General features: G+C 39.3%; 1 protein-coding gene across 4 annotated transcripts in view; it reads right to left on the reverse strand.

The window, feature by feature from the left end:
• The window catches only part of Rpgr (retinitis pigmentosa GTPase regulator), a 49,287-nt gene extending 24,076 nt beyond the window's left edge, over positions 1-25,211 (reverse strand). For 3 of the 4 annotated variants that reach the window (XM_036174388.1, XM_036174387.1, XM_036174390.1), the window contains exons 1-11: positions 25,033-25,211; positions 22,841-22,966; positions 22,081-22,173; positions 21,255-21,317; positions 20,259-20,417; positions 18,237-18,386; positions 15,821-15,979; positions 11,859-12,014; positions 8,566-8,690; positions 5,565-5,747; positions 4,341-4,509 (exon numbers count right to left, since the gene is read on the reverse strand). In XM_036174388.1, the coding sequence (XP_036030281.1) occupies positions 4,341-4,509; positions 5,565-5,747; positions 8,566-8,690; positions 11,859-12,014; positions 15,821-15,979; positions 18,237-18,386; positions 20,259-20,417; positions 21,255-21,317; positions 22,081-22,173; positions 22,841-22,966; positions 25,033-25,174 (1,525 nt within the window). In that variant the 5' untranslated portion in view covers positions 25,175-25,211. Of the gene's footprint in view, positions 1-4,340; positions 4,510-5,564; positions 5,748-8,565; positions 8,691-11,858; positions 12,015-15,820; positions 15,980-18,236; positions 18,387-20,258; positions 20,418-21,254; positions 21,318-22,080; positions 22,174-22,840; positions 22,967-24,827; positions 24,864-25,032 lie in introns of those variants that run through there. The other variant, XM_036174389.1, reaches the window with a different exon arrangement.
• Between the last annotated feature and the right edge of the window lie 572 nt (positions 25,212-25,783).

Genomic DNA, 25,783 nt, shown 5'->3' on the forward strand with positions numbered 1-25,783 from the left:
AGCTTGAGCATGAAACACTCAGCCAAGTTGCTTCTAGATTCTTGACTCTCAAAGTTGTATGAAATATCTTTAATTTTGACCTGTTAACTGTGGTCATTTTTAAATGTAGCAATGAGAAACTAGTGTAAGCACTTAGAAATAAAAAAATGGTAATATCACAAAATATCATAAAGGCAGAAAATTCAAAATCAATTGGCTCTATTTGAACTTACACTTTTGTCCATCTGTAACTATTTCCTTTTTGATCACCTGACCATCTATGGAGTACTCCCTGATGAAATCGCCATTAAAATGTCAGCATACACTCACTGCTCTCTTTTAAATCCTTTCCATTGACTGTTATTGAACGTAAATTGTTCATTTTATATTCTTTTCACATGAGATACATGAAGAGAAAACTTAATAACTTCCTGTGTTTCAATTATCTCTATTTAAGGTTTAAGACAGATGGTGCGTGTGTGTTTATTAAGAAATAGTAATGTAACTGTTAACCCTTAATGAACTTATGCTCTAGAAGAGATGTAGAACATAGGATACTGGGTAAAGAAAATAATCACATATGGCTATTGGGAATCAGAAAAGATTTCATTTGCATGGTACATGAAAGGATGCCCAGAATTCTGAGAGGTAGGTGGAGATATAGGTGGGAGAGGAAGAGACTAAAGACCAATACTACTAAAGCAAAGAAGCAGAGAAAGCTATAAGAAAATAGCGTATGTTGAATTTCCCACGTGTCAGAAGCGTATACTTTAAGCTATGACAATGAGAGAAAAGTAAGCTCATTGACTCTTCTGGTGCCTACTTCCCATCTCAGTTCTGTCTGAGTCTGGAGTCCATGTTCTTCAGTAAGTCTAATGGAATCACTCACTTTGATCAACACCACGACCATAAGTTAACATCTGAGGCTGTGATTTGAAAGTTTCAGACATTAAGCAAGCACAGGAACTGTACAGCTGTTCTTCACATCTGAAACTTTCAAAAAAGATTTTATTATTGTGTGTGCGTCTGCATGTGCGCACGCACACGCCTGTAGAGGCTAGAAAAGGTTGTCTGACCCCCCAAAGATGGAGTTATAGGTGGTTGTGAGCTGTCCAGTATGGACGCTGGGTCCTTTGCAAGAGCAAATGCTCTCAACTGACATTTTAGCATGAAAGCAGCCATTCACAATACAGGATGGATGGGTTTCCACAAATTCCCACTTACGAAAATAGGACAATAGTTAGATTTGGCCCATGGGCCATGGTTTTTCTCCTAATCTAGATGAATATTTTAAGAAAATATTATTGAAAGATGAAGCTAGAAAAGCAGGTGAGACTCATATAGGAAATTTTATGTTTTTCATAAAACTGAGGAATCTTAAGATGAGAAAGATCAGATAGGCATTATATTGCACTTTAGAAAAGATTAATGTGGAAACTGTCACAAAAGGATAGATTGGAGAACCAGAGAATGTAAGTTTGTAAAAAATGATTAGTTTTATGGCCTTGCCTCAGGTTTGACTGAGACAATGTCACCAGACTTACCATCTTCTATCTATCCATCCATGTATCTATATACATTTGTATCCAACTTCTCATTTTTCTGTTAAAGTGTAGTGCATCTTCCCTGATACCAAAGACTGTTCTGTGTGCCAGCCTCTCAAGTATTTCAACCATGCTCTCCTAGACTACTGGCTTACCACCATTGGCTTACATGTGGTATCATCCCATTGTGTCCAATATTGGCTTCACAATCCCTCCAGCAGTTCTTTGGGCTATCTCAGAACCAAATAGGCAAAATAATGATCTAGAGAGCTTAGCTCCTCTTCACTTCCTCATTCTCCTTTCATGCCTCAACTCTCTGGCTTCTATCCAGATCATTCCCTAGAGCTTCTCAGGTTGAGGTTGCTGGTATTCTCCAAATGCATTGGAACTCTGGGAGCTCTTTGCTTGAGCTCTGACCAGCACTCTGCATTCAAAACAGCACTCTCTCAGATACTAATTCCCTGAGTCCATGGTTACTGATTAATATAGTCCTTCCTCCTTTACCTTCTAAATAACAAGTGTCCCTCCAACTTGCAGCCTGAATTCCCTACAATCCACAATAACCCAGAAGTGGCTATCTTAAAAGGTCAAAGGGGGCTGGGGATTTAGCTCAGTAGTAGAGCGCTTGCCTGGCAAGCACAAGGTCCTGGGTTCGATCCTCAGCTCAAAAAAAAAAAAAAAAGGTCAGTTGGACAGGATCACATCAGGTAAAAACACCATTAGACTGAAGAAAAATATTCAATACAAATAGGTCTCTTCTAACCTAAGACCTGAAGATTTTTCTTACTGCTTCTTTCTCCGACAACATAATCACCTGAATGTTCCCAATCCTCTAATCATACTGATTGCCTTTTCTAATACATTGCCCCAAAATCTACTATTTTCTTTGTTTGGAATGTGTACATTCTGTCTCTTTATGTGGCTGACTCTTTTAAATACTTTATTTTTTAATTAAGTTTGTTTAAATTTATTCAAGCTACAAAATTATAAAATTATGTATCACACCATACCGAATGCTCCTAAAGTATTGAATAACTTTCCTACACTATAAATTCGTCTTTCTCTGAGCATGCTGCTCAGCAAAATCCGCTATTACTTGAAACAGTTTTAAATGTTTTTTGAAATTTTTATTTTTGAGAATAGGATCATCTCGACCCTACACATCTAATTCTTCTTATGCTCCCTCCCAACTTCACATCTTTTTTATGTTTAAGGTTAAATAGCACTATCTGATGTTCATGCTTATTTCAAAGTGAACCCTATGAGAGGTGCATGTTAACTAGCTCATTACTGATGCCTTGCTTATAGTTTCTATTCCACAGTCTGCTCTTGCCTAGTCCCTGGCCCTTTATTAATTCAGTCATTTGCCTAGGTTCCTCAAATATACAAAGAGTCATCTCTGCCATGCTTTATCCCCAACTTCATTTTCAACATGATTTGTGTGTGTGTGTGTGTGTGTGTGTGTGTGTGTGTGTGTGTGTGTGTGTGTAATGTATATGGGTGCCTCATGATATGGCACGTATGTGAAAGTCAGAAGACAAGTTGTGGAGTCAGTTATCTCCTTCCACCTTGAAGTGAAAACCAGGCATGAACTCCGGTCACCCAGCCTTCACAGCAAATGCATTTAACCCCTGAGCCATCTCACCTGATTCTGTTTCATATTTGAATTTCCAAACTACTGTGGGTCTGATCTCTTGGTCATGAGGTTATATTCAAGTATACATTTGTAGTAATGGACAGATTCTCCTAAGCTACACTAATGTTTCCACATAAAATTATGTAGGAGAGGTAAAGAATAGTTAAAGGAGAAATACTTATATGATCTGAAGAAAAAGTAGAGTCAAAGAGGTGTATAATACTAAAAGAGTTGGGGTTGTAATTTAAATTATGTAATCTATAGTTAATATGCAATGAGGTAGAGGCATTAATGATCATAAGTATATTCAGAAAGGGGTTTATAGAGGTGCTGAATGCATTACCACGTATTTTACATGCTAGGTGTCACTTAATCCTCATAACGACTCTCTTAATTATGCACTTATAAATTTTGAATTATTATTATTGCTATGTACACATGTGCCACATAAAACCTTCATGCAGCCATCAGTTCTCTTTTAACCTTTATGTGGGTTGCAGAGAGTAAACTCAGGTTGCAAGGCACACATGCCTTTATCTTCTGTGTTATCTTGCCAGAACTTTAGTTCAGTAGTCTCCAGCCCATGTCAAAGATAAAGAAACCGGGGCTTTGAAAAATTCAGATGGTTCCATAGTTTAGAAGTACCAGACCCAGCATGCACTTTAGATGACTTGAACTACACAACTCCATGCTGAAGCACATAAGCACTGTGGTGCATTACAGAACTTCCATTCTGCAGTACAGAACTTCCATTTATACCCTGTCTACTACACTCATCAGCTGAATGGCTGGAAGAAAGTCACTGTAGCTCTTTGAGCCTTGCTTTTCTTGGCCCTACAATAAAGCCTATATTCCCATCTAAGTCATGGAATTCGCAGGCCTAGAATGACTCTATGTAGATTATTACACAGAGTTGCTGCTGTGATGAGTGCTGAATGATGTATATAGATTTCAGCTCCAATTAGAAATGTCACACTCTAACTAGGGAGAAGATAATATAACAAACTGGGAAAAAAACAGGTGTTTCATTTATTTCCAGTCCTGGGAATGAATCTCAGGGCCTTACCTACATTAAGCAAGTACTATAATTACACCACTGGCCCAAGAGAAAACATCTTAAGACAAGCAGGAATACTACAGGAGTGCAAGTCCGGTTTCCTTTGAAAGAAGGCCTACATTACCTGAGTCCAGTGGCCCCACAGACTCAGCAGGGCTTTTCTCTGGGTAGTTATTCATAGACAAATGGAAAGGGATTGAAGTGGGGGAAAAATAAGGAGCTGATGTGGAGGCAGAAGTCCCCTCTAGCGGAGGCAGTGTTCCCATCACTACAGCAGAACCTGGTGGTCGCTCCTTTAAAATAAGGTTAAACAAACTGTTAGTGATTATATACATTATCTGCACACACTTTCCCCCAGTTACTGAAAAGATGGAAGACAAAGGCCTTGAAGTCTGCCAATGTTCTACGACATGCACTCAAGTATTCCCAAGGACTCAAAAGCCTTCTGGGTTTTTGTCTTTGTATCTTGGGTACCGTAAACTGTCACTATTAAAGTCTATTTTTCATGTGTTAGGGAGTATACTTGTGTTTCATCTGTCTACCCTGAGAAATAAAAAGTTGCTCATAAGAAACAAGTATTACCATTGTCTAATGGGACAGTCTTCAATATTCCATATATATTTTTCATAATAAAATACAGAACCTTTTCACTTCAAAAGGAATACATTTTAGAACTTAAAATAATTTTCAAAGCTTTTAAGCATTTAACTATTTTCTTTTTAAAGATGTGCAACTTAAATAGCAATTTTGAAGCACAGAGAGTCTCTCAACGTAGTTGGTAGGAAACATTCTCTGTCTCCAAGTAAAGGACTTCTTTCTTTCTCATGTTTCATTGTTTATAGTCTATAACCTTCCACTGCTTAGGAGGCTTATCAAAAAGAAGGCAGCATTGTGCTAATGATGAAGTGTCCCATACCTGCTGTACAATAGAACACTGTATCTCTTATTACACTAATACTGTGTTGTACATTCTTAAAGCTGTGTTACATGGATACAAATGTTCTTACCATAGTATTACAAAAAAGCATGTAACAAAGAATCAATCCACTTAAGAAAAGTTCAAGGGACTACTCACTTTGAGGTAAGGAAGATCCATACAAATGTGCTGTGCGTTTGATAATGATCTATAAACAAAGGTTATCCATGGTAATTTGAATTTTCCAATTTGTATTTTTTTAATATCTTAACTCTGAACTTACTATAAAAGTTGAAAAGCCTTTATCTCTTATCATTTTATTACCAATTTCATCTTGAAAGGCCCTCCCTTGACTTCAAAAGAAAAAGGATTGTTCCTGTTTTCTTTGCAGTGTTAGATAGTACTATCAATACAGACAAGACCACACTGTACCCGCTCTCTTCGCCGCAGGCGTGCTGATAAAGATCTATTCAGTGGAGTTCCTGGGGAGAGGTCACTGATGGGCAAAGAACATGTACTTAGGTAAGGCTCATATACTTCTTCAAACTCAGATTCATCTAATGCACCAAGTCGTGGGGTGGCAAAAACTAGCATATGACAGCCACCACAGGCAATCTGCAAGCATAAGTCCACAGAAAAATTAATCAATGTTAACATCAAACACAAATAGGCTAACAGTTATCAGATCAGAAACACGACATTTACTTAGAGGTAAACTTCCAAGACTGGCTCATGGCTTTTCTCCTTTCTTTCCTTCCTTCCTTCCTTCCTTCCTTCCTTCCTTCCTTCCTTCTTTCCTTTCTTTCTTTCTCTCTCTCTTCCTTCCTTCCTTCATTTTTTTCTTTCTTCCTTCCTTTCTTTTTTTCCTTCCTTCCTTCCTTCCTTTCTTTTTTTCCTTCCTTCCTTCCTTCCTTCCTTCCTTCCTTCCTTCCTTCTTCCTATCTATCTATACACATACATACACATAAATTAAACATATATTCTTTAAACACTGATGGAAAATTAAAAGCAGTCTATTCCATTATTTACTTTCAACTTAATATAATCTAGAGAAAATGCCCTTGTCACAGTATCTCATTAAATATATCTCATTAAAACTTAGAAAATGTTTTTTTTTAAGGTTTATTTATTTATTATGTATACAGTGCTCTGTCTGCATGTGTCCCTACAGGCCAAATCTCATTACAGGTGGTTGTGAGCCACCATGTGGTTGCTGGGAATTGAACTCAGGACCTCTGGAAGAACAGTCAGTGCTCTTAACCACTGAGCTACCTCTCCAGCCCCAGATAATGTTATGTTTTGATCTTTAAACAACATTAAAAAATTCAGAAAATATCCAGAGACTAATTAGTAGGGAAATTACTGAAGAATAACTAGTCTCTGACCATTATGCGTATCTACACAAAATCTGCACAGGATTGGGCCCCTCAACATTCCATCATGGAAGGCAGAGGCATCCACGAAGTACCACCGTGTTCTAAGAAACTACTGGTAGTCAATGGTTACTGAGGGAGAGGGTGACATTGTCTTTAGTGGTGTAGACAGTAGTGCATTGGCCATGTTCTAGCAAGTAGCCCTTTATCATGGAAACAATCCTAAACCCAAAGAAAGGCATGGGAATAAGAGATGTGCTAGTTGAAAAGAAGAGAGCATTGAGAGGGGGAGGGGAAGGCCATGAGAGTAATGAGGAGATGAATGCAATCATAATACAAACCTATCTACATATATATATATATATAATGTCTCCAAGCCTTTTCCTTCCCAAGAACACTTTCTAAATTAAAGGCTTACAGGTCTTTAGAGGAAAATACAAGCACACTGAACACAAGAATGAAAAATACGACGGCTAATGAGTTTTACAAAAGCCCTATACTAAGGACTGCAGTGTGAGAGAGAGTTAGTCTTCTCCAGAAATGAGCCCTCTTGTTGTTTATCGGGCTCTAGAATATGTACAACTCAGCAGGCTATACTTATAGACCTGTTTATATGTATATGTAAAAATGATTAGAGAGGATGCAAATTTGGGAGAGAGGGGGCTTGGAAAGGGAAGGATGGAGGGGAAGTGATATAATTATGTTTTAATTAATTTTGAATGACAGGAATTAACACACCTATCTCAATAATAACCCTAATACAAATGGTCTTAACTCATCAATAAAAGCCATTGGAAAAAGAGCCTATACTATTTTCAGCCTCAGATTCTAGCCACTTTGCAGTGCTCTTCCTGGAGATCTAAGAAGACTTGCATACCCTGCACCTAACTTTTATTAAAATTTCATCTAGATTTTTGTATATTCCTCTTTAAAAGTCTCCTCTCAATAAAGATCACTGAACAAGCAGTTGGTATTTTTGCTCATAATTTGTATTCCTAATACGTAGACCAATATCTTGTACACAGTAAGCTTCCGTGAAATGGTTATTATCTTAGCTTCTCTTCCCTTCTCTGTGATAACACACACCGAGGAAAGCCACTCAGGTGTTTATTTTAGCTCTCAGGTACAGGCTGAGGCCCATCATACCAGGAGTTGAGCTTGAGGGAGGTAATCACCTCAGATCCACAGCCAGGGGCTGGGAGCAAAGCATGCACACATGCTAGCTAGTGCTCAGCTTGCTCTCTCCTTTTCACACAGTCCAAGGCCCAACCTATGAAATGGTGCTGCTGACATTCAGAATGGCTTTTCAGACTTCAATGAACCCAATTAAGAAAATTCCTCACAGGCATGCGCACCGGCCTACTTAATCTAGATAGTCTCCAATTGAGGGCCCCTCCCCATCCCCAGGTGATTCTAGATTGTGTCAAGCTGGCAACTAAAACTATCCCAGTTATCAAATTAATAACAGAAGTGTCCCATCGTATGAGACACATCTTTGGAGAAGCAATATGAGCATCACTAAGTAAACTTCACTTACATGTCTATAGTTCTTAGCTAGCAAACATACTAGAAACAGTCAAACAGGAAGCCTGACCATGATGTCAGTACTGAAAAGATAAGTTCTTATCTGAGTGTTCCGCCAATAAATCATCTGCAACATTGTTCCCTTATCATCACGTCTCTTCTTGTGCAGGGGTTGAGAGTGCCCAACCTTCCCCAGTCACACTGCATTTGCCCTGTTAGCCTGGTGAGCAAGGCCTTCTATTGGGTACTTGCTACATGAGACAGAAAGCTTACAGGCATGGCACAGTCCTGGTTTCCAAGAGAAGTGGATATGAAGCAGAAAAGTCAATATGTGTACAAAAAATGTGGTTGAAGGAGCAAAGTTAGAAGAGATTTTCAGAGTAGTATGATGTCTAACATTTGGCTCTCACAAAACAGGTTATAGTTATTATTAGCTATATCTATGAAATGCTCACACAAACATGTATTTTATGAAATAACAAAAGTTTTAAATCTAGAAATATGAACACATGCAAAAGGGAATGTGAAACCCTTACCAATTGAACTGTAAATCTCAAAAAATTAGAGCACAAAGTAGGAAAGAACTGATTGGTAAAATTCTCCATTCCAAGTCCTAATTTTCCATGTCGGCCATCTCCAAAAGTATACATGAGGCCGATATCTAAAATGCAAACAAAACTGATGTTACTAAGTTCCATTTGTACAGATCTAGTTATAGACAAATACCTTAAACTTCTAATGCCGTTATAATCTTTACATAGAATTCTGAATTAAATTCACTCTGGTCTACTGACCCATGCAAAGTATAGTATTTGTGGTTCTTCATATAACAGTAGGCAAAGGAACTGAGGATGGACTACTAAGTCTCAGTGGTCAAAGACTTGTGTGTCTTCCCTTACATTGTAGTCTGTTGTGTGCCATCAGTAGCCTCTGTCCACTACATGCCAGGAGAATAACCCCTTTCTGCAGCAGTGAAAGTCAAAAATGTCCCCAGATCCATTTGTCTCTCCTATGGTGCAAATGTGTCACTGGTGGAGAATGATGTCACTTCGAATACAGCTGCTCCTTTTATGAATTTGGCTCCTGGGCTGTGGGACGCTGCCTACACAATGTCAGGAGTCAAGCAAGCATTCTGACCAATCCCTGTATCAATAGATGGTATGGGTCCTGTCTTGAGCAGCACATAATGATGAACAATCCTGCCACTTCTAACTAGTACCATCACATATTGACACAGCAGTTGCACTTAACTTTTGCACTTCTTCGCAAGCCCCTCCTTCATACCCTGCATTTAAAGGGTGTGTAGTGAGAGCCACAGAAGCAGAGGTCAATCAGGGCACAGAGGAGGGGAATTTCCCTCTAGTCAGGGGATTAGAGAAGGCTTTATGTGAATCCTAAAAGAGAGAATTTAGCTAGAAGAAAGAAATAAAGCTTCCTCTAGGAAGAATCAGCAGTATAAGGGAAAGCCTATATAATAACAGGTCAGGCCGAAAGGCAATCAGCAAGCTGAATAAGGAGAATTGTGAGAGATCAGAATCTAAAGCAGTACGGCAAGACCACTACAGAGGTTGAAATTAGTTTAGATTGTACATCGTTTATTAGAGTTGAAGAGTGGCAAGCTTTTTAAGTGCACGGCTTTCAGCTGGGAAATGATGGCTCATATCTTGGGATCTCTGCCTCAAGAAGGCAGAGCGGTTGCACACTGAGAGAATGTCCAACAGCCGATGGAAGACTGCCTTGAAGTCATAGACTAGAATTCAGTGAGATGGTAAGTTACCATTTCAATTTACAAAAGGAAGCAAATTCCTAATGCGTGCTTTTCCAAGATTTCTGTTGCCTGAGAAAGTAAACCCTTATCTCATTTGCTTGATTGTACTTCCAAGCTAGAAGAACGTTTAAAAATATGAGCTATTTCATAGGGAAGTGGCAAGAATTTAAGAAAACTCAACATATATCATTGTACTAGATGTATTAGAGAGAAAAAATCTGTAACACTTGTTCCCTGGGAAGGATGATGGATGAGCAAAAAGTCAAACAAACTTAATATTCATTTATTATTGCCATAACCCTTTCCATGAGGCAGAAAAAGTACTATGCAAACTTAAGTGAACAATCTCTAGCAAGACACCTGATTCATAAAAAGTATATTCACCATCAGTGGCAATTCAGGATCGATGAAAAGGGTCACTATGGACAGAGAAGCTATTATGAGGGCACACATCAACAGCTTCTATGGGACAATGAAGGAAGGACACGTTTTTGTTTGGTTTTTCATTCTACAGAGTGCTGTTACATGCTCTGCAAAGGAGATCATTAATACTTGATGATGTGATGCTCAAGTCCTTTTTTTTAAAGGCTTCTGTGGGAAAGAGGGAACTATTTGTGGTAGTAGCTCATGTTTTCTAATTCCTAGTGTCTCTAAAGAGACACCATTACATGACATCTGCTCTTTTTGGAGTTGTTTTAGATAGAAGGAAGAAAAACAGAAATATGAGAGTCTGAATTATTCAAATATACTAGAATTATTTCTGACTTTTTCATGTTTTACTTTGTTTTTAGATGAAACAGAGGAATTATAGGTCTTTTTGTTACAAAGAATTTAAGTTTTCAAATTCACAAATTCCCTACAGTGAATGGCTACGTCATTTCAAGGGATAATTTTTTTGAGTTCCACATTATCAACACCATCTAAATTAAGAAGTAAAAAGGCCAAAAGAACATCTCTTTGGTTGGGTAACACAGAAGACAAAAAACCAGACATGTATCTCAGTGTTTTTACAGTGCCCGTCTCCAAAGGGAAGAAAAGAGTCAGTCCTGAAACGCCCCCTGGTGGTCATTGCAGTGCCCTAGAGCCTCTCTCTCTCTCAGTCTCTCTCTCTCTCTCTCTCTCTCTCTCTCTCTCTCTCTCTCTCTCCCTCAGTCCCTCTTGCCCCCTCTCTCACAGCCTCCCTCTCTCTTGCTGTCTCTATCTCACCCTCTCCCTCTCACTCTCTCTCTCTAGTCCTCTCTCTCTTGCCATCTGCCTCTCGCCCTCTCTCCTCTCTTTTCTCTCTCCCTCTCTCTCTCCTCACTCTGTCCTCTCTCTCTCTACTCCCCCTTTCTCCTCTCACTCTCTTTCTCTCGCCCTCTTTTTCTCTCTTGCTCACCTCTCTCTCTCCCTCACTCTCTCTTGCCTCTCCCTCTCGCCCCCTCTCAGTGTCCTCTCTCTCTGGCCCTCTCTCTCCTCTCTCGCTCTCTTTCTCTCTCTCTCACCCTCCCTCCCTCTCTCTCTTGCCCTCTGTCTCTCGCCCTCTGTCTCTCTTCTCTCTCTCTCTACTACTTTGCAAAGAGAAGGAATGAGTGAGTCCTGATATGCCCCCTGGTGGTCAAAGCATCCTAAAATGTCACTCAGCATGATGGCAGCTCTTTTAGACTGAGTAGGCAGAAAGATAAGCTTTTCTTGTTTGATTTTTTTTCTCTCTGGCCTGAGCAGAGTTTTGAGAAGAGTTAAGAGTCTTCCAACTGACACATTTTCAAAAGGATTTTACTGTCGTCCTCTTCACCGACGGTCGACTTTAAAATTCGAAACGTGGATCACTTTTGTTTTGGGTGCTAGGGATTGAACTCAAATCGTCATAAAGCTCAGAACCTATATTACCACTATGCTATAACCAGGCCCCACATTTCTTTTAATCTGAATTATATTTTAACGTACTTTTCTACTAACTTATAACTTTATATTTAGAATAGTAAATTCCACAAATAGTTAGATACATTCATTCCACATAACATTCATTTTATAATGAGGTATATCAAATTCCATAAACACAAATCAAAAATGATCACATACCCGTCATCAAAGCCGTATGATTTTCTCCACAGGAAATGTAACTTATTTTCTGATCCTTAATACGCTCAATGATTTTGGGTTCTGATGTTTCAAAAAGAAAAGTGCCAAGGCCCAGTTGTCCAAATTGTCCCAGCCCAAAGGCATACACAACAGTCTCTGAAAGGAAACGGACACATACATGAAAAGAGTTGCATGGAGTACATCATATCTGAGATAATTGTGACACTCACACTTTTACAATGGACACTAACTGTTCAGAAAAATGCTGACATCAAGTGAAAGAAGAGAATAATGAAGTATTATAAAATAACTATCTGGATCTGATTTTGTTTTTTATGAATAACCATAAAAGGAATTATTGTAACCATCAGGTATGCTACAAGATGTTAATTCAGAGAACTCCCTGACATGTATTTGTAAATAATACATCAGCTCAGAAAATCTCAAATGTTATTAAACTATTTCCTTTCACTGCCACAATTTAAAAAATTTCCACAAAGATATCCCCTTTTAAAAGTAATATAATAAAACTATTTTACGAAACAACTGTGAGCTGGTGGTAAAGCAGTTGCCTAGCACACACAAGGCCACATTTTCTCCCTGTAGAACACACCACACACACGCACACACACACACACACACATGCACATGCGTGTGCACACACACAAAGACTCAGAAAATTATTTGCAAAAGAATTAAAAATTGCAGTAGCTATGCTGTATGTATTCATAGGCAAACTTTTCTTCCTCTATGCGATGATTTGGGTGCCTGCATAGGTCCTTCAATAATTCAGTAAATCTGAGCTCATTCGTCATCTAGAGATGGGAAGCTGGGAAGCACAAAGCAGGATATATGACTAATGACAAAGTTCCTGGGGAAACAATCTGCCTGGTCAATGTACTGAAAGACATGCTGCTCACATGACTGTCTTCTGTGGAGTCTCAGGAAGGAGAGCAGGAATCCCTCACTAAGGGCAGAAGGGAATCTTCTTATCCCTAACTGCAATCAGTAGGCAAGTTCCTTACATCACTTGATGTTAAAATCCTAGCTAATAAACCCATACAAACTCCATCCAGGCAAATTTAAAAACATTGAGTTGTAAAGATTTCTGAAAAGAATCTACTTAGCTCATCTGAGAATGAAAGGTACTGATGAATTGTCGCAGCATGGGTGTGTGGGTTCATGAGTGTGTCCATTGCATGAAGACTCAGAGGCATCTTAAGAATGAAGCTAGCCTTTCACTACTGCAGTGGGATCCAGCCTCTAAGGACTGAAGAATTTACTCTTCGCCCAGGGTATTTTTACTTTTCTCTATATTTACCATTTCGCCAGTTGATTTCCATGCTCAAAACAATCTGAATGAAGCTTCCAAAAATATGATGCCAAGTGCAAATTTCTGGATTCATCAGGTACCACAGTTTTCTGGGATTCCTGAACCAAGTTTGCATAGGCCTTTGTATCCTTGGGAGACTCTCAGACAAGATTCACACAGGGAGCAACAAGAGAAACAAAGGGTGTCTGCTAAACAAAAGATGGATCAGGGCAGGTGCTACTCTCTGGAGCCAGCCAGCAGGAATTCAGCCACAATGAATACCTAACTATTGCTGCATATTTTACATTTTTCTCTTTAATAAGAATGCTTGAGGGCTGGAGAAGTGGCTCAGAGGTTAAGAGAATTGGCTGCTCTTCCAGAGGACCTGGGTTCAATTCCCAGCAACCACATGGCAGCTCACAACTGTCGGTAACTCCAGTTCCAGGGGCTCCTACACTCTCACACACAGTATATATAGGCAAAACATCAGTGCACATTGCATAAATAAGTAAATAAAAAACCTTTAAAAAAGAATGTTTAAAATATAAACAACCTAGAGATAAAACTCCTTAAAGAAACTATACCTATAACAAGGATATGAATGCATACTGAGGCAATGGCAAGAGATTCTTATTTGAATATATCATATCATCCCTTATCATATAGCACATTGCCTGTTCTAAGTGTACTAATTTTCTCTGTTTTTCCTTTATCACATTTTCTCCTGAATTTCCCCATTCAATCTTGCCTCACAGACAAGACAGGAGGAAATGGCTACTAAAATTCTCCAGAGCATTTCTAATTGTGAGTTGCTGCAGATTAAGCAATGACTGGACTTATTAGATTTTTATTTTTAATATCTATATGTATGAGTTCTTAAGTGAATGCAGGTGCACCATATGCATCCAAGTGTTTGCAGAGACCAGACATTGGATCCCCTGGAAGCAGAGCTACAGGCAGTTAGGAGATGCGGGTGCTGGGAACTGTCCCAAGTAACTCTGTAAGAGCTAGTGTGCCTGACCACTGAGTCATCTCCCCAGCCCTTATTAGCGTTATATTAAAAACCTGTAAAATATATTATAAATATATTGTGTAACTATATTAATACTATACTATTTAAATTAAATCTGATGCTGAACAAATTCACAGAATTCTGTTTGATTTTCATATTACAAAATAGTGAGTATATTTCAACATATTGACTAGAAACTTAAAAATAACATGGCATATTATACCAAATAAGAAAGTCACAAGCCAAAAATGACATTATTTTGAGGGTTTTAAATTTCTTTATCTATAATTTAAAACTTTACCTTTTTAATTATTATAATAGATTATAAAAAACACACAGAAATATTTAAGCTTATACATTATAAATATAAAATATCAAAATCAGAAAATAGCAGGAAGACAGCTTCTTCAAATGGAAGTATTTTAGGAAAGATATTAATTTTCAGATAAATATGAAATATACATAATTAATACAATTTGCTGCCCCTAAGCATATTATGGCTGGGGAACTGTCAAGTGTGTTAGCAGAATGATTAAGATTCAGTTTTTCCTACTTAACAAAGTCTGCCCGGAACCAGAAATCTGTATTAGCTATGTAAATGAAAGGCAAGGATCATAACCTAAGATGCAAGGTTTACTTCCCTAAGGAATCTACAGGAGTCAAACTCATAGACACTAAGAATGGTGGTTTCTGAGCTGGGTGGTGGTGGCGCACACCTTTAATCCCAGAACTCAGGAGGCAGAGCCAGGCGGATCTCTGTGAGTTCGAGGCCAGCCTGGTCTACCAAGTGAGTTCCAGGAAAGGCGCAAAGCTACACAGAGAAACCCTGTCTCGAAAAACCAAAAAAAAAAAAAAAAAGAAAAGGAAATGGATGGAAGACTTAGAGATGATAGTTTAACAGCAAGGCAATAAGGTAGGTGGACGATAAACAGTGAGTGCACATATGAATGGATGAGTGGGTAGAAGGACAGTTAGGGACTAATTTCTTAAATAAGACTTAAACAGTAGAAGCCATACAGAAAGGCTTATACATTTACACATTTAAATTTAAGTTTTAAAAATTATGTTGCTGGGCGGTGGTGGTGCACACCTTTAATCCCAGCACTCAGGAGGCAGAGCCAGGCGGATCTCTGTGAGTTCGAGGCCAGCCTGGTCTACAGAGTGAGTTCCAGGAAAGGCGCAAAGCTACAGAGAAACCCTGTCTCGAAAAACCAAAAAAAGGTGTTTTCCAGGAACAAGGGAAGGGAAAGAAGATGCACTGGGGAGCAGATACTCTATCTCAGTTATATAACAAAGCTTTTCAAGATAGAGCATCAGATGGATAGGTAACGATCCCACATTATACACTTTCAACTCTCTGTAGAAGTTATAGCTCATGTTATTTGTATTATTTGTGTATGTCTGTGTCTGTGTGAAAGTGCCCACCAAGACCAGAAAAGGGTGTTGGGTCCCATGTAGCTGGAATTACACAGAAATTTGTGAGCTGCCCAACTCAGGTGCTAGAGTCCAAACTCAGGTGCTCACGCTAGAAGAGCAAGTGCTCTTAACCAGTGAGCCATCTCTCGAGCTCCGAGTATTCTTACCTGTCACAACAAAAGGATCATGAATAGAGACGAGTACCGCAGGCTCCATACATACCTGTGAGAACCACCGTGTGCCCTCCACCACAGGCTACCTGAACCACTTTCTCAGGAATCGCCAGCACACGCTGCGGTGATCTGTGATTGATCAGCAGCTGATTGGGAAGGCCCAACTTTCCATTCTCAGGTTCTCCAAATGTGTACAGTTCCCCGTCCGCTGTTGGAGGAAAAGGAGAAAGACTGCTGGGGATATAAATGGAAACAGAATGCTGGTCCTTGGGCAGATGTTCTCAGCCAAGAATTAAGTAAACCTCATCTTTCTTAAGGTATCTGTCACTGCAAGGTAGGAAAGTAAGGCCGGATGTTTCCCCCTTGGAGTTACTTCAATCTAGTACCCTTGACAAAGAATTCATGACTATAAAGAACGAGAAAATCATTTTAGCTTTTCCAGAAAATACAGCAAGGACTATCTTACACATTCTCTATACCTTTAGGGCATGCATGTGTGTGCATGTACGTTGGTGGTACCAGGGATTCACACTACAGCCTCAAACATGCTAGTCAAGAGCCTGACCTTGGAGCTCAAGCCATGTATTCTTTTTAAGTTACCCAGGCTGGCCTTGAACTCACTCTTGTAGCAGGCCTTGAACTTAGAATCCTTCTTTATCCCTTAGTCTCCTGACTAGCTAGAATTATAGGTCTGAGCAGCCAGGCCGAGAGAGTTTGCTTTTGTTTAATAATGCTTGCTCTAGAAAGCTTGCTTGTGTAGGAAATGCCTACGTTGAACAGCTGTGAAGATAACATTTTGCTTAGATGGCACTGTAAACTATTTCCACCTTGCCACACTAACACTACATTCCTCTGCGTTAGTTATCCCACTATAACTGTGAGCTTCTTGAAGCAGAGGCTTTCATATTCATATCTGTAATCCTGCAACTTCCTTCCTGAATCTACTAGTAATTACTGTTGCTATGGGACTGGAGGAAATGAGCCACATCACAGAGAAACAAAACAGTGACTAGAGAAGTAGTCAGGATGCATAGCAGTGCCTATATAGTATAAAGTTGCTCTCTATCTTCCTCTTCCTGTGTGTGGATGCAGAAAAGCCATGTGCTGACAGAAACCACTCAGGTCTATAAAGTTCAACAATCAACCAGGGTTTGGAAGCTGCTCCTCTAACTCAGATGCAGCATCACCTTGGGTCTGGCTGGTATATGAAATCACAGATGGCACAACTCTATCACAGTTGTTAGGAGAGTAAACAATAGATTTGTAATTCAAAATGCTTTTATCGACATAATTTTCTACAAAACACTCTTAAACAAGTTTATTATTGGTATTCTTTTGACAATCGCATGCCCCTCCCAGCCAACCTTTTCTCCCATTCCACCCTGCACTCATTTCTTCTGTTTTGTGATCTACTAATTGGGCATTCTTTCATGAGCACTGGTAGAGGGTTATTTACTACTGAAAAAACTCACTTCCCCTCCCACTGTAACCATTACAGGCTTAGGGTGTGGTGGAGCTGCATGAGCCTCCCAGGCCATGATGGCACCCCATCTTTTGCAGGTCTGTGACATCACATGTACAGGAGTCACATCATGTCCAGAAGACAACATTTTGAATAACTCTTCCTATCTTCCAGCTTTTACATTTTTCCTCCTGATTTTTGGGATGTTCCCTAAGCTTTTGAGGGAGTGATGTAGACAGATGTCCTGTTTAGGGCTCAGCTCTAGGCGATCACTTAGGTTCACCACTTTGTCCATTTATGAGTCTCTGAATTAACTGCTATTCTAAGAGAATTGACTGAACTATTTCATCTGGGCATCTGATTATTAAAAAATGGCTAGCTAGAAGGAAAGCCATGATCATCCTTCCATTGTTACTAGTACAGCTGTAAATACAGATGTCAACATAGATGTAGACTCCAAGCAGAGAAGACTACTAATGGGCCCAGGAAATTTAGGCTGCAGATACTGAGAAAAGTCTTACCAAAGGACTAAGGCCTCATCCTTCTCCATCTACTCTTCATCCTGGTTCTCACAAGAATACTCTATGACTCACTTATTTGAAACCATAAAGAAGAATTACCAGGACAGGAAGAGCAGAGCAGGCCAAAGTATGGAAGCAAGTGAATCCAAGGAAGAGTGGCTCATGAGTCTTGTTTTTAATGCCAAACAAGGCTAAGTTTGAGAACCAAAATTTAGAAAGGTTTCTAAAATAGCAATTTAATTTTTATAACAGACCCCATATTCGCTGCCAGAGAAAATGTGAATCTATAAACTGTCAATATAGAAATGGAGAAATGTTTCAATGAAAACATACATTAAAGACTACACTTTCAGTATAGTCTTTTCTACAGTTTGTAAACAGACATTATTTCAGTAGCTGAACAAGCATGTGAAATGTAACTCATTTTACCAGCAGTAATGATTGAGGAGAGACAATATAATAAATCCAAATGTTCATCTTACTTGTTACAAAAGCTGAATGGTAATAGCCACAAGAGATCCATGAGATCGGCTTCCCAACGGTCACTTCATGAGGGATACACACATTACTTTTATTTTTTAAACCAATCTGCCCTTCAGAATTGTCCCCCCACATAAAAAGTTTTCCATCTTCTATAAAGAAAGCACAAGGGGAGAAAAGTCTTTAAAGAGCTAGCAGGGCTCTCAAGCTATAACATTTCCTACAGATATCCTTCCTTCTGGCTTATACATTTTTAGTCTTATTTTATACTTTATTGCTATATAATAACTGTAGATATTTACAGACTGTAACATATTTCAGAATGCATCTGTATGATGTGATGATTAGCTCTGAGTGAACTACCTAGTATTTTAAACATTTATCCTCTCCTTGGGTTGAGAACACTCACAATCCTCTGCCAGCCACTTTGAAATGAACAATGCAGCCAGGTGTGGCAGCTCATGCCTTTAATCTCAGAGCTCAGGGACCAGTGGCAGGAGGATTGCTGTGAATAAAGCCAGTCACTGAGCTACATAATACACACCAGGCCTGCTAGGTTTACAAAGGAAGACTGTCTCCAAACCAACAAACAAGAGAAAAAAGTAATATACAACACATTAGTATGTCCCCCTAGAGACTCTGACAGTACTGACAATGGTATGCCATGGAAGCACAGAGCCATTTACAGCAGCTGAGAAGGAGTAGATGCTAAATCACTTTAGGTATCTCAGTAGTAAACACAGGATGCCATTGCCTATAGTCACTCTGTGTCCCTTCAATGTCTCCACACAGAAGCTATTCCCTCCCTCCAGGTAGCCTTCCTGCCACTGAACTGAGAGAAAGCAAAGCACTTCATGGCTCCAGTTAAAAAGAGCAAGTTCCCAAATAAAGAACCTTGCTCTGGGGACACTGTGGAAATGCTTTAAAGGAGTAAGAAAAAAAAACCCTAAAACACACAATGAATCTCACTAATCTGTTTTTATCATCATATACCTGAAAATACAGCCTCCCTAGCTTCAGAGAATAAGACATTACCATACATCATCTTAAAAACACATAAACTTATGTCTTTTCTGATAAAGTTTCAGTGTTGGGAACAGTTAGGCTAAATGGAGGATAAGTATTTCAGGGATTATTAATACCTGTTTACTTCTATTTTTTTTGTTTGAAATAGCATCTTAACTCCGTAGCTTAGGCTAGTCATGAACTTATGATCATCATGCCTCTGACCTTGAAGTTAAGAGATTAACAGTTCAACAACACTCATCAACTTTTTTCATTAATTAAAACATTGATCTTTGAGGTGGCTTAATAATAAGCCAAAATTAAAACTAAAACTAAAGACTGAAAGAGTGACATTGAATAGTAAACTACAGAGTTGATAAAACAACACCAGCTGTGTAGAGAATCTCTGCTCGGAAGAGAGCTGCAAGCCAGCAGCTTCAGTGAGGTCACATGGATCATGGCTCCGGCTTTTAAATAAAAGTTCTCAGATCAACTTTGGAGAAGGAGGACAGAGATATGTAATGACCATTAGAACCCACACTTTAACAACATACATCCCAGCCGATTTCTATCACTGTTTCCGGTAGCAACTTCAGCTAAAGCCGAAAGTGTACCTTTCAGAATATGCAATGAAGATAACATTTAAGCATATCTGGCTGGGACGGTGGTAGTGCACGTCTTTAATCCCAGCACTCAGGAGGCAGAGGCAGGTGGATCTCTCTGAGTTTGAGGCCAGCCTGGTCTACAGAGTGAGATCCAGGACAGCCAGGGCTACACAACACATTGAAACCCTGTCTCAAAAAACAAAACAAAACAAAAACCCAAAAGAATAGCTAGCTAGCAGAGCTGAGAATTTATATCAATCACCTTCTATATAGGTATTTATCTGGCACTCAAAATATGCATATAGATTTAAAGTTCTATTTTTAGAGTCTTCTGAAGGTACACAGAATGCTGACACTACTGAGTTTGTATATCCTTAAAAGATATGTCCAGAAAGAAGCACAAACAAACCTTACCAGTTAATGCAGCTGATGTATTAGCACCAGCAGAAAGCTGTTTAATGATATCTTTAGGTGTAAAGAAGCCAATTTGATGAAAAGTGTCTCTGTCATCAGTGTCACCAAGTCCCAACTGTCCTTCATTATTTCCTCCAGCTGCATATACACTGCCTTTATCTGTACATATAAAAGAAATGTTAACTAACACACTGCAGTCACCCTGCTACTGGGACATGCCAGTAGTTGGCAGATACCTGCTATAGTAACAGTGCAAAAAGGAAGAGCAGAGGTGAGAGAGATACAGAGAACTAAGAACAGCTAACTCTTCAGCAGCATGTGGTCAAAATGTACTTTTATCCATTGAACTGTCTTCAAAGCTGTGTTAGAAGTCAGCTGCTGGGGCTACAGTTCAGCAGGAGAGAACCTGAGAGCAGAAATCAGCTATGGATATATGTGTTGGCCTGCTTCTCGACACTTATTTCATTAAACTTTATCTACTCTTTGTCAATACTACATTGCCATAATTATTGGAACTTTCTGACACAGACTGGAATCAGAATATTGCTAGCTTCCAAACTTTGTTCTTTCTGAAAATTATTCTGCCTATTGTATCTCTCTTTTGATTTTCTATATAAATTTTTGAATCACTTTAACAACTTCTAGACACACTATACTGCCTAGTTAGATTCTGATTGAAACTGAGATGACTCCTACCAGGAACATTTCCTGTGGCTTCCACTACACCTCTGTAGCAAAGAAGGAAGCACAAGAAACAGGAGGCAGCAGCTCCAGGCGTGCTCCCAAGAGAGAAGATAGCCCTTGGTTTTTAGCTACTTGTTACCCATTTGTATATTCACAAAGGCAAATGCATGACTAAACACTTACACCGTTAAAACTCTATTCTAACTACCACCAAAGTATCGTGTGTAGTAATTTTACAAAGCCACAAATACTACTGATGTGAGACATCAGTTCTCAAGGCTAGCTAGAAGTTGCACAGGATGAATACTGTACCTGTTGAAACTAGGGTGTGGTTCCTCCCACAGGCAGCAAGCTTCACTTTCTCAGGCTTAAGAGCTAGACATGAGAATATGACAATTAGAATATTTTATGGGTTTGAAAATGAAAAAAATCCAGATCAAATGATAAGTAACTGGTAAAAACCTGAAATTTATTTATTTATTGTTCTTACCACACCCCAGGACTCTCTACCACCTTTTAAGTTTACTTAGTGTTCATAAATTACACCCAGAACTTTTTATGTGACATTGCAAAAGTTTCCTAGTGATAATATATATGCCATACACTCTTGAGACAATACCGGTGAGACAATACTTTGCTCTGTTGTGATTCTAGTCTTGATGTGTTGTTTAGTTCATTTCATTACTCTATATATATATATATATATATATATATATATATATATATATATATATATATATATATACTTCATATAACTGTGCTAAGACCGAACTCCAAACTACAACACATCATAAAGCCCGATTCCCTTATATATAATAGCAGCAACATTTAAGTCACTTTCCAAACAAACAATTGTTTGGAAGTCAAATTCAATAATAGAGGATCACTACTTCATTTGTGGTCCTTGGGCTTCAAGTCAAAGACATTTTTCAACTCCACTATAAAAGTATTTCTGAGTTTCACATAAAGAAGAAGAGTAGGTGCTAATAATAGTTAAGTAAATCTTATAAAATAAAAACATTAAAAGCTCTTATTTATGATATTAAAGAGTCAAAGAATCAGTACTAAGGTTATTTAACATAATCTGGACAATATTAAAAAAGAATATAAATAATATAAAGAAGAAAAGGCCCCAAACCTTTGATACATGTTGGTTTGCTGATAGTGGACTTTGATCCTAATCCTAACTGACCCCAGTTGTTACTGCCAAACATGTAAAGTTTATTATTTCCTAGTGGGAGGGAAAAGAAATAACAAGTTAAAGCAATTTTCACATAGACAACAGCAGATGAATGAATCACAAGGAAACAAAAAACATACAGTTTTTAAAATACCGAAGAAGAAGAAACAGCAGGAGTGGGGGACCTTTTCTGTCCATGTATGGGCACATCCCATTCAGTGTAAAGAGTTTTTAAGGTTATATGTCAGCAATTGTTTATTGCAATCAGATAGATTCCAACCAAGTTTCACGTGTAGAAAAGCCATTTACATTTATCAAGGTAACTTAAAATTGAAAAGACTCTTAAAACAAATACAGGCCGGGCGGTGGTGGCGCAAGCCTTTAATCCCAGCACTCGGGAGGCAGAGGCAGGTGGATCTCTGTGAGTTCAAGGCCAGCCTGGTTTCCAAAGCGAGTTCCAGGAAAGGCACAAAGCTACATAGAGAAACCATGTCTGAAAAAAAAACAAAACAAAAACCAAATACAGGCAATAAAAATAGATGTTTAAAATGTATCTTTCTGTTTTGAAGCAGTTTACCTTGTCCTTCTATGTATGAGCTGATTCTGTTAAGTGTAGAGTTCCTAACATTAGGCAGCAACAATTTTTATTAAATATAATACTCATACTATTTAGTATTCTCTAAGAATTACTGTCTTCATTTAGGACTGTAATACTAACCTGTCACAATAGCAGTATGTTCATCACCACATGAAAGACATATTGGTATGTCATTTTTAAACCAGAATTTGCTAGGAATATTTTCAGCAAATTTAGTTTTTCCAAATGTAAACACAGCGCCCGTATCTGCAAATGTAAAACAGTTTTCATGTCACAAATTGAAGCACGATGCCTCTTATTAAAACACATTTCCAATTCCATGCATGTAAACCTTTTCCCCGTGACAGCTTTGATTCTGCCTGAACATGCTTTAAGCCTTCCTTCTTTCACCTTAATTCAGTCCTGTTCCTCAGACCCGATTCTAGTGTCATCTGTGACATCTGTTACTCATTGAGTGAGCTGAAGTAAATGTATACACTGAGAAGGAAAGCCATCACCCATGACTAATAGTTGTGCTGTCACTCGATGGACAGCCCGTTTCTGAATGAGCAGATACAATCTGTGCCTTCTGCTCACTCTGCTTTAGGCCTCATAGTCTGGGCCCCCAATGGAGGATCTATTCCCACACTCAGAACCAAAACAGCATTGCAGGTTTTTTTCCCCTTAGCATCATAGGAAATTTGTGCAGAAGACCTTTTTAAGTGAATTTGGGTTTTCTTTAGTTCTTCCAAGGACTTGCTAATGTTTGCTTGAATGGAAGGAATGCTACTACAAATACCAAATTCTACTGATAATGCCAGTGACTATTCATTAAAACTAGAGGCAGGGCAGAAATAAGCATATTATTTACATACTTTCTTACTTGTACTATGGGAAGCCATAAAAGTCAATTGCGCACTACACAACAATCTCTCAAATTATTACTAAATATTTTGACGGGTATTTCTTTTCTCAACTATATTACTACTTATAGCCAGTGCACAAGGTGCTCCTCTAGCACACATCAGTTACATCCAAGTTGGTGCTCATTTTCACACTCTTCATGACTGTTTTCATGTCACCATAATGGTGGGGAGGAAGTCAAACACGGAGTTCAAGAATTTCAGTGTGAAAGACAGCATATCACCCAGGTTTTAACACTTGCAAACACTTCAGCTTTTCCTATTCCTACTGAAGAGAAATGAGACCTCAATTTATGGATCAGGCCATGGAGACTCGAGAATTCTTAAATTGTCATTATTTGATCTCAGGAGTATTCAACTTTTTTGGACCAGCACCATTTTCAAGACTAAAAATCCATTAACAGTTCCCAGTAACTATTTAAATATACACACACACACACACACAAATAGAAAGCCAGACCCAGATCTGGGAAAATTTCAGAGAAAGCATAGTGGATTTGCAAGGGGCTAAGCCACTTGAGAACGACTGTGAGGCAACCTAGCTCCAATTTAATTACTGAGCCTAGGGAGGCCAGGGCCTAGAAATGATTAAAGACTTCCCCAGACCCCAAACCAGGATTTGGTGGCTCTGTTCTAGCCTCTGACTTCTAATGTCAACCATTGTCCCTTATTTATTTATTTTCTTGTACCCTCACTAAGGTATGAACTCCAGCATGGCACAAACTGCAATACATATTTAAATATTGAATAATTCTACTCTAACATAGTGGTTGTTTTTCAAAGTGTTAGTCGTGACTCAGAGTTTATGTGAAAAATCAATCCAGTGGATTGGATTATGACTATCATTTTAACAGATTATTGAATAGCTCTACGTTCCAAACGGTTGTAGTAAATGCTGCTTCTGCAAATGTCTACCTGTGCTATCTAGTACGGAAGCCATACTGGGACATAATTTTAACATACGTCAAACTAGCGCTTAAGGACAGTCTTTTTTTTTTATTTTAATCTCTTAAGGCCTTTTTTCTCCCTTTGTCCAGTTCGTTTCTTTCATTCTTTTTAACCCCTCTCCGTATTCACCCACTCATTACTGACTGAATTCAGTACCTATGCAAATGTTAAGTACACACGCTGGGAAGCTTAGCGAGAAAATAATGGCTGCCACAGCCTCTGAGAAAAGTCATGGAAAGCTTACTAAAGACACATACAAGGTTCCTCATTCCCTGTTCCCTTCCTCACAGTCCCAACGAAGTTATTTATTCTCACAGGCAAGGTTAGGGCAGCTGTCTCACTAAAGCGGCTCAGATTGCGGCCTGCACCCAGACAGGGCCGGCCTGGAGGCGGGGCCTGGCCTCCCGCCCGCCCGCGGACCCTCCCTCCCGGCCAGCCGCCGCCGTTAGGGACTCGACTCACCCGGCACCAGTGATTCAGCCTCCGCCATGCCGAAAACTGTAAAGGGAATCTGTGCCTGCTTCGGAAAGACAGCAGGAGCGACTCGACTGGGCCTAAGGTACTGCCCTAGCCCCTGGGGCCCCCATCGCGACCCTCTTGGCATCGACCACTACTGCGCTCCCGGAAGTCAACAAACAGACTCTAGGGGCAACGAAGGCGGGGCGTTGGGGCGCGGGGCGGAGCGAAAGGCAATTGGTAGGAGGGAAGCGGAAGTGGTGTCAATGTGGCGCAAGCGCAGATGTCGTGGTCGAAGCTTTGAGTGGCCTTGCGCCCTCTAGCGGTCGTGATTGGAAGAGCGGCCACGCAGCACTCTGTGAGGTGTTGGGGGCACATCTACTGAGGAAATGCTTATCATGCAAGGACCTACAGGGGCTAGTGACAACATCATGCATCTCACATAGCCCCAACTTCTGTGACACATGCAAACGTCAACGCACAGCATTGACAACACAAGTAACAGTGATAATCTGTAACAAAGCTAGACACTATGCGTTTTACATCCTCAATGTCATTTATATTCCCAGAAACAAAACTTAATATACTAGATACACACATTAGATCTTTATTGGATAAATGAATGCTATTACAATAATGAAAGTTGGGTAATGTCAATCCTGTTTGCAGACTTATGGTGATTATACATGGGAAGGGAGAAGCCCAGTTAAGGTACTCAATCCTGAGGTCTGAACAGTCTGCCTGTGTTTCCTATAGA

Source organism: Onychomys torridus, chromosome X (genome assembly GCF_903995425.1).
Source record: "Onychomys torridus chromosome X, mOncTor1.1, whole genome shotgun sequence".
Taxonomy (NCBI): domain Eukaryota; kingdom Metazoa; phylum Chordata; class Mammalia; order Rodentia; family Cricetidae; genus Onychomys; species Onychomys torridus.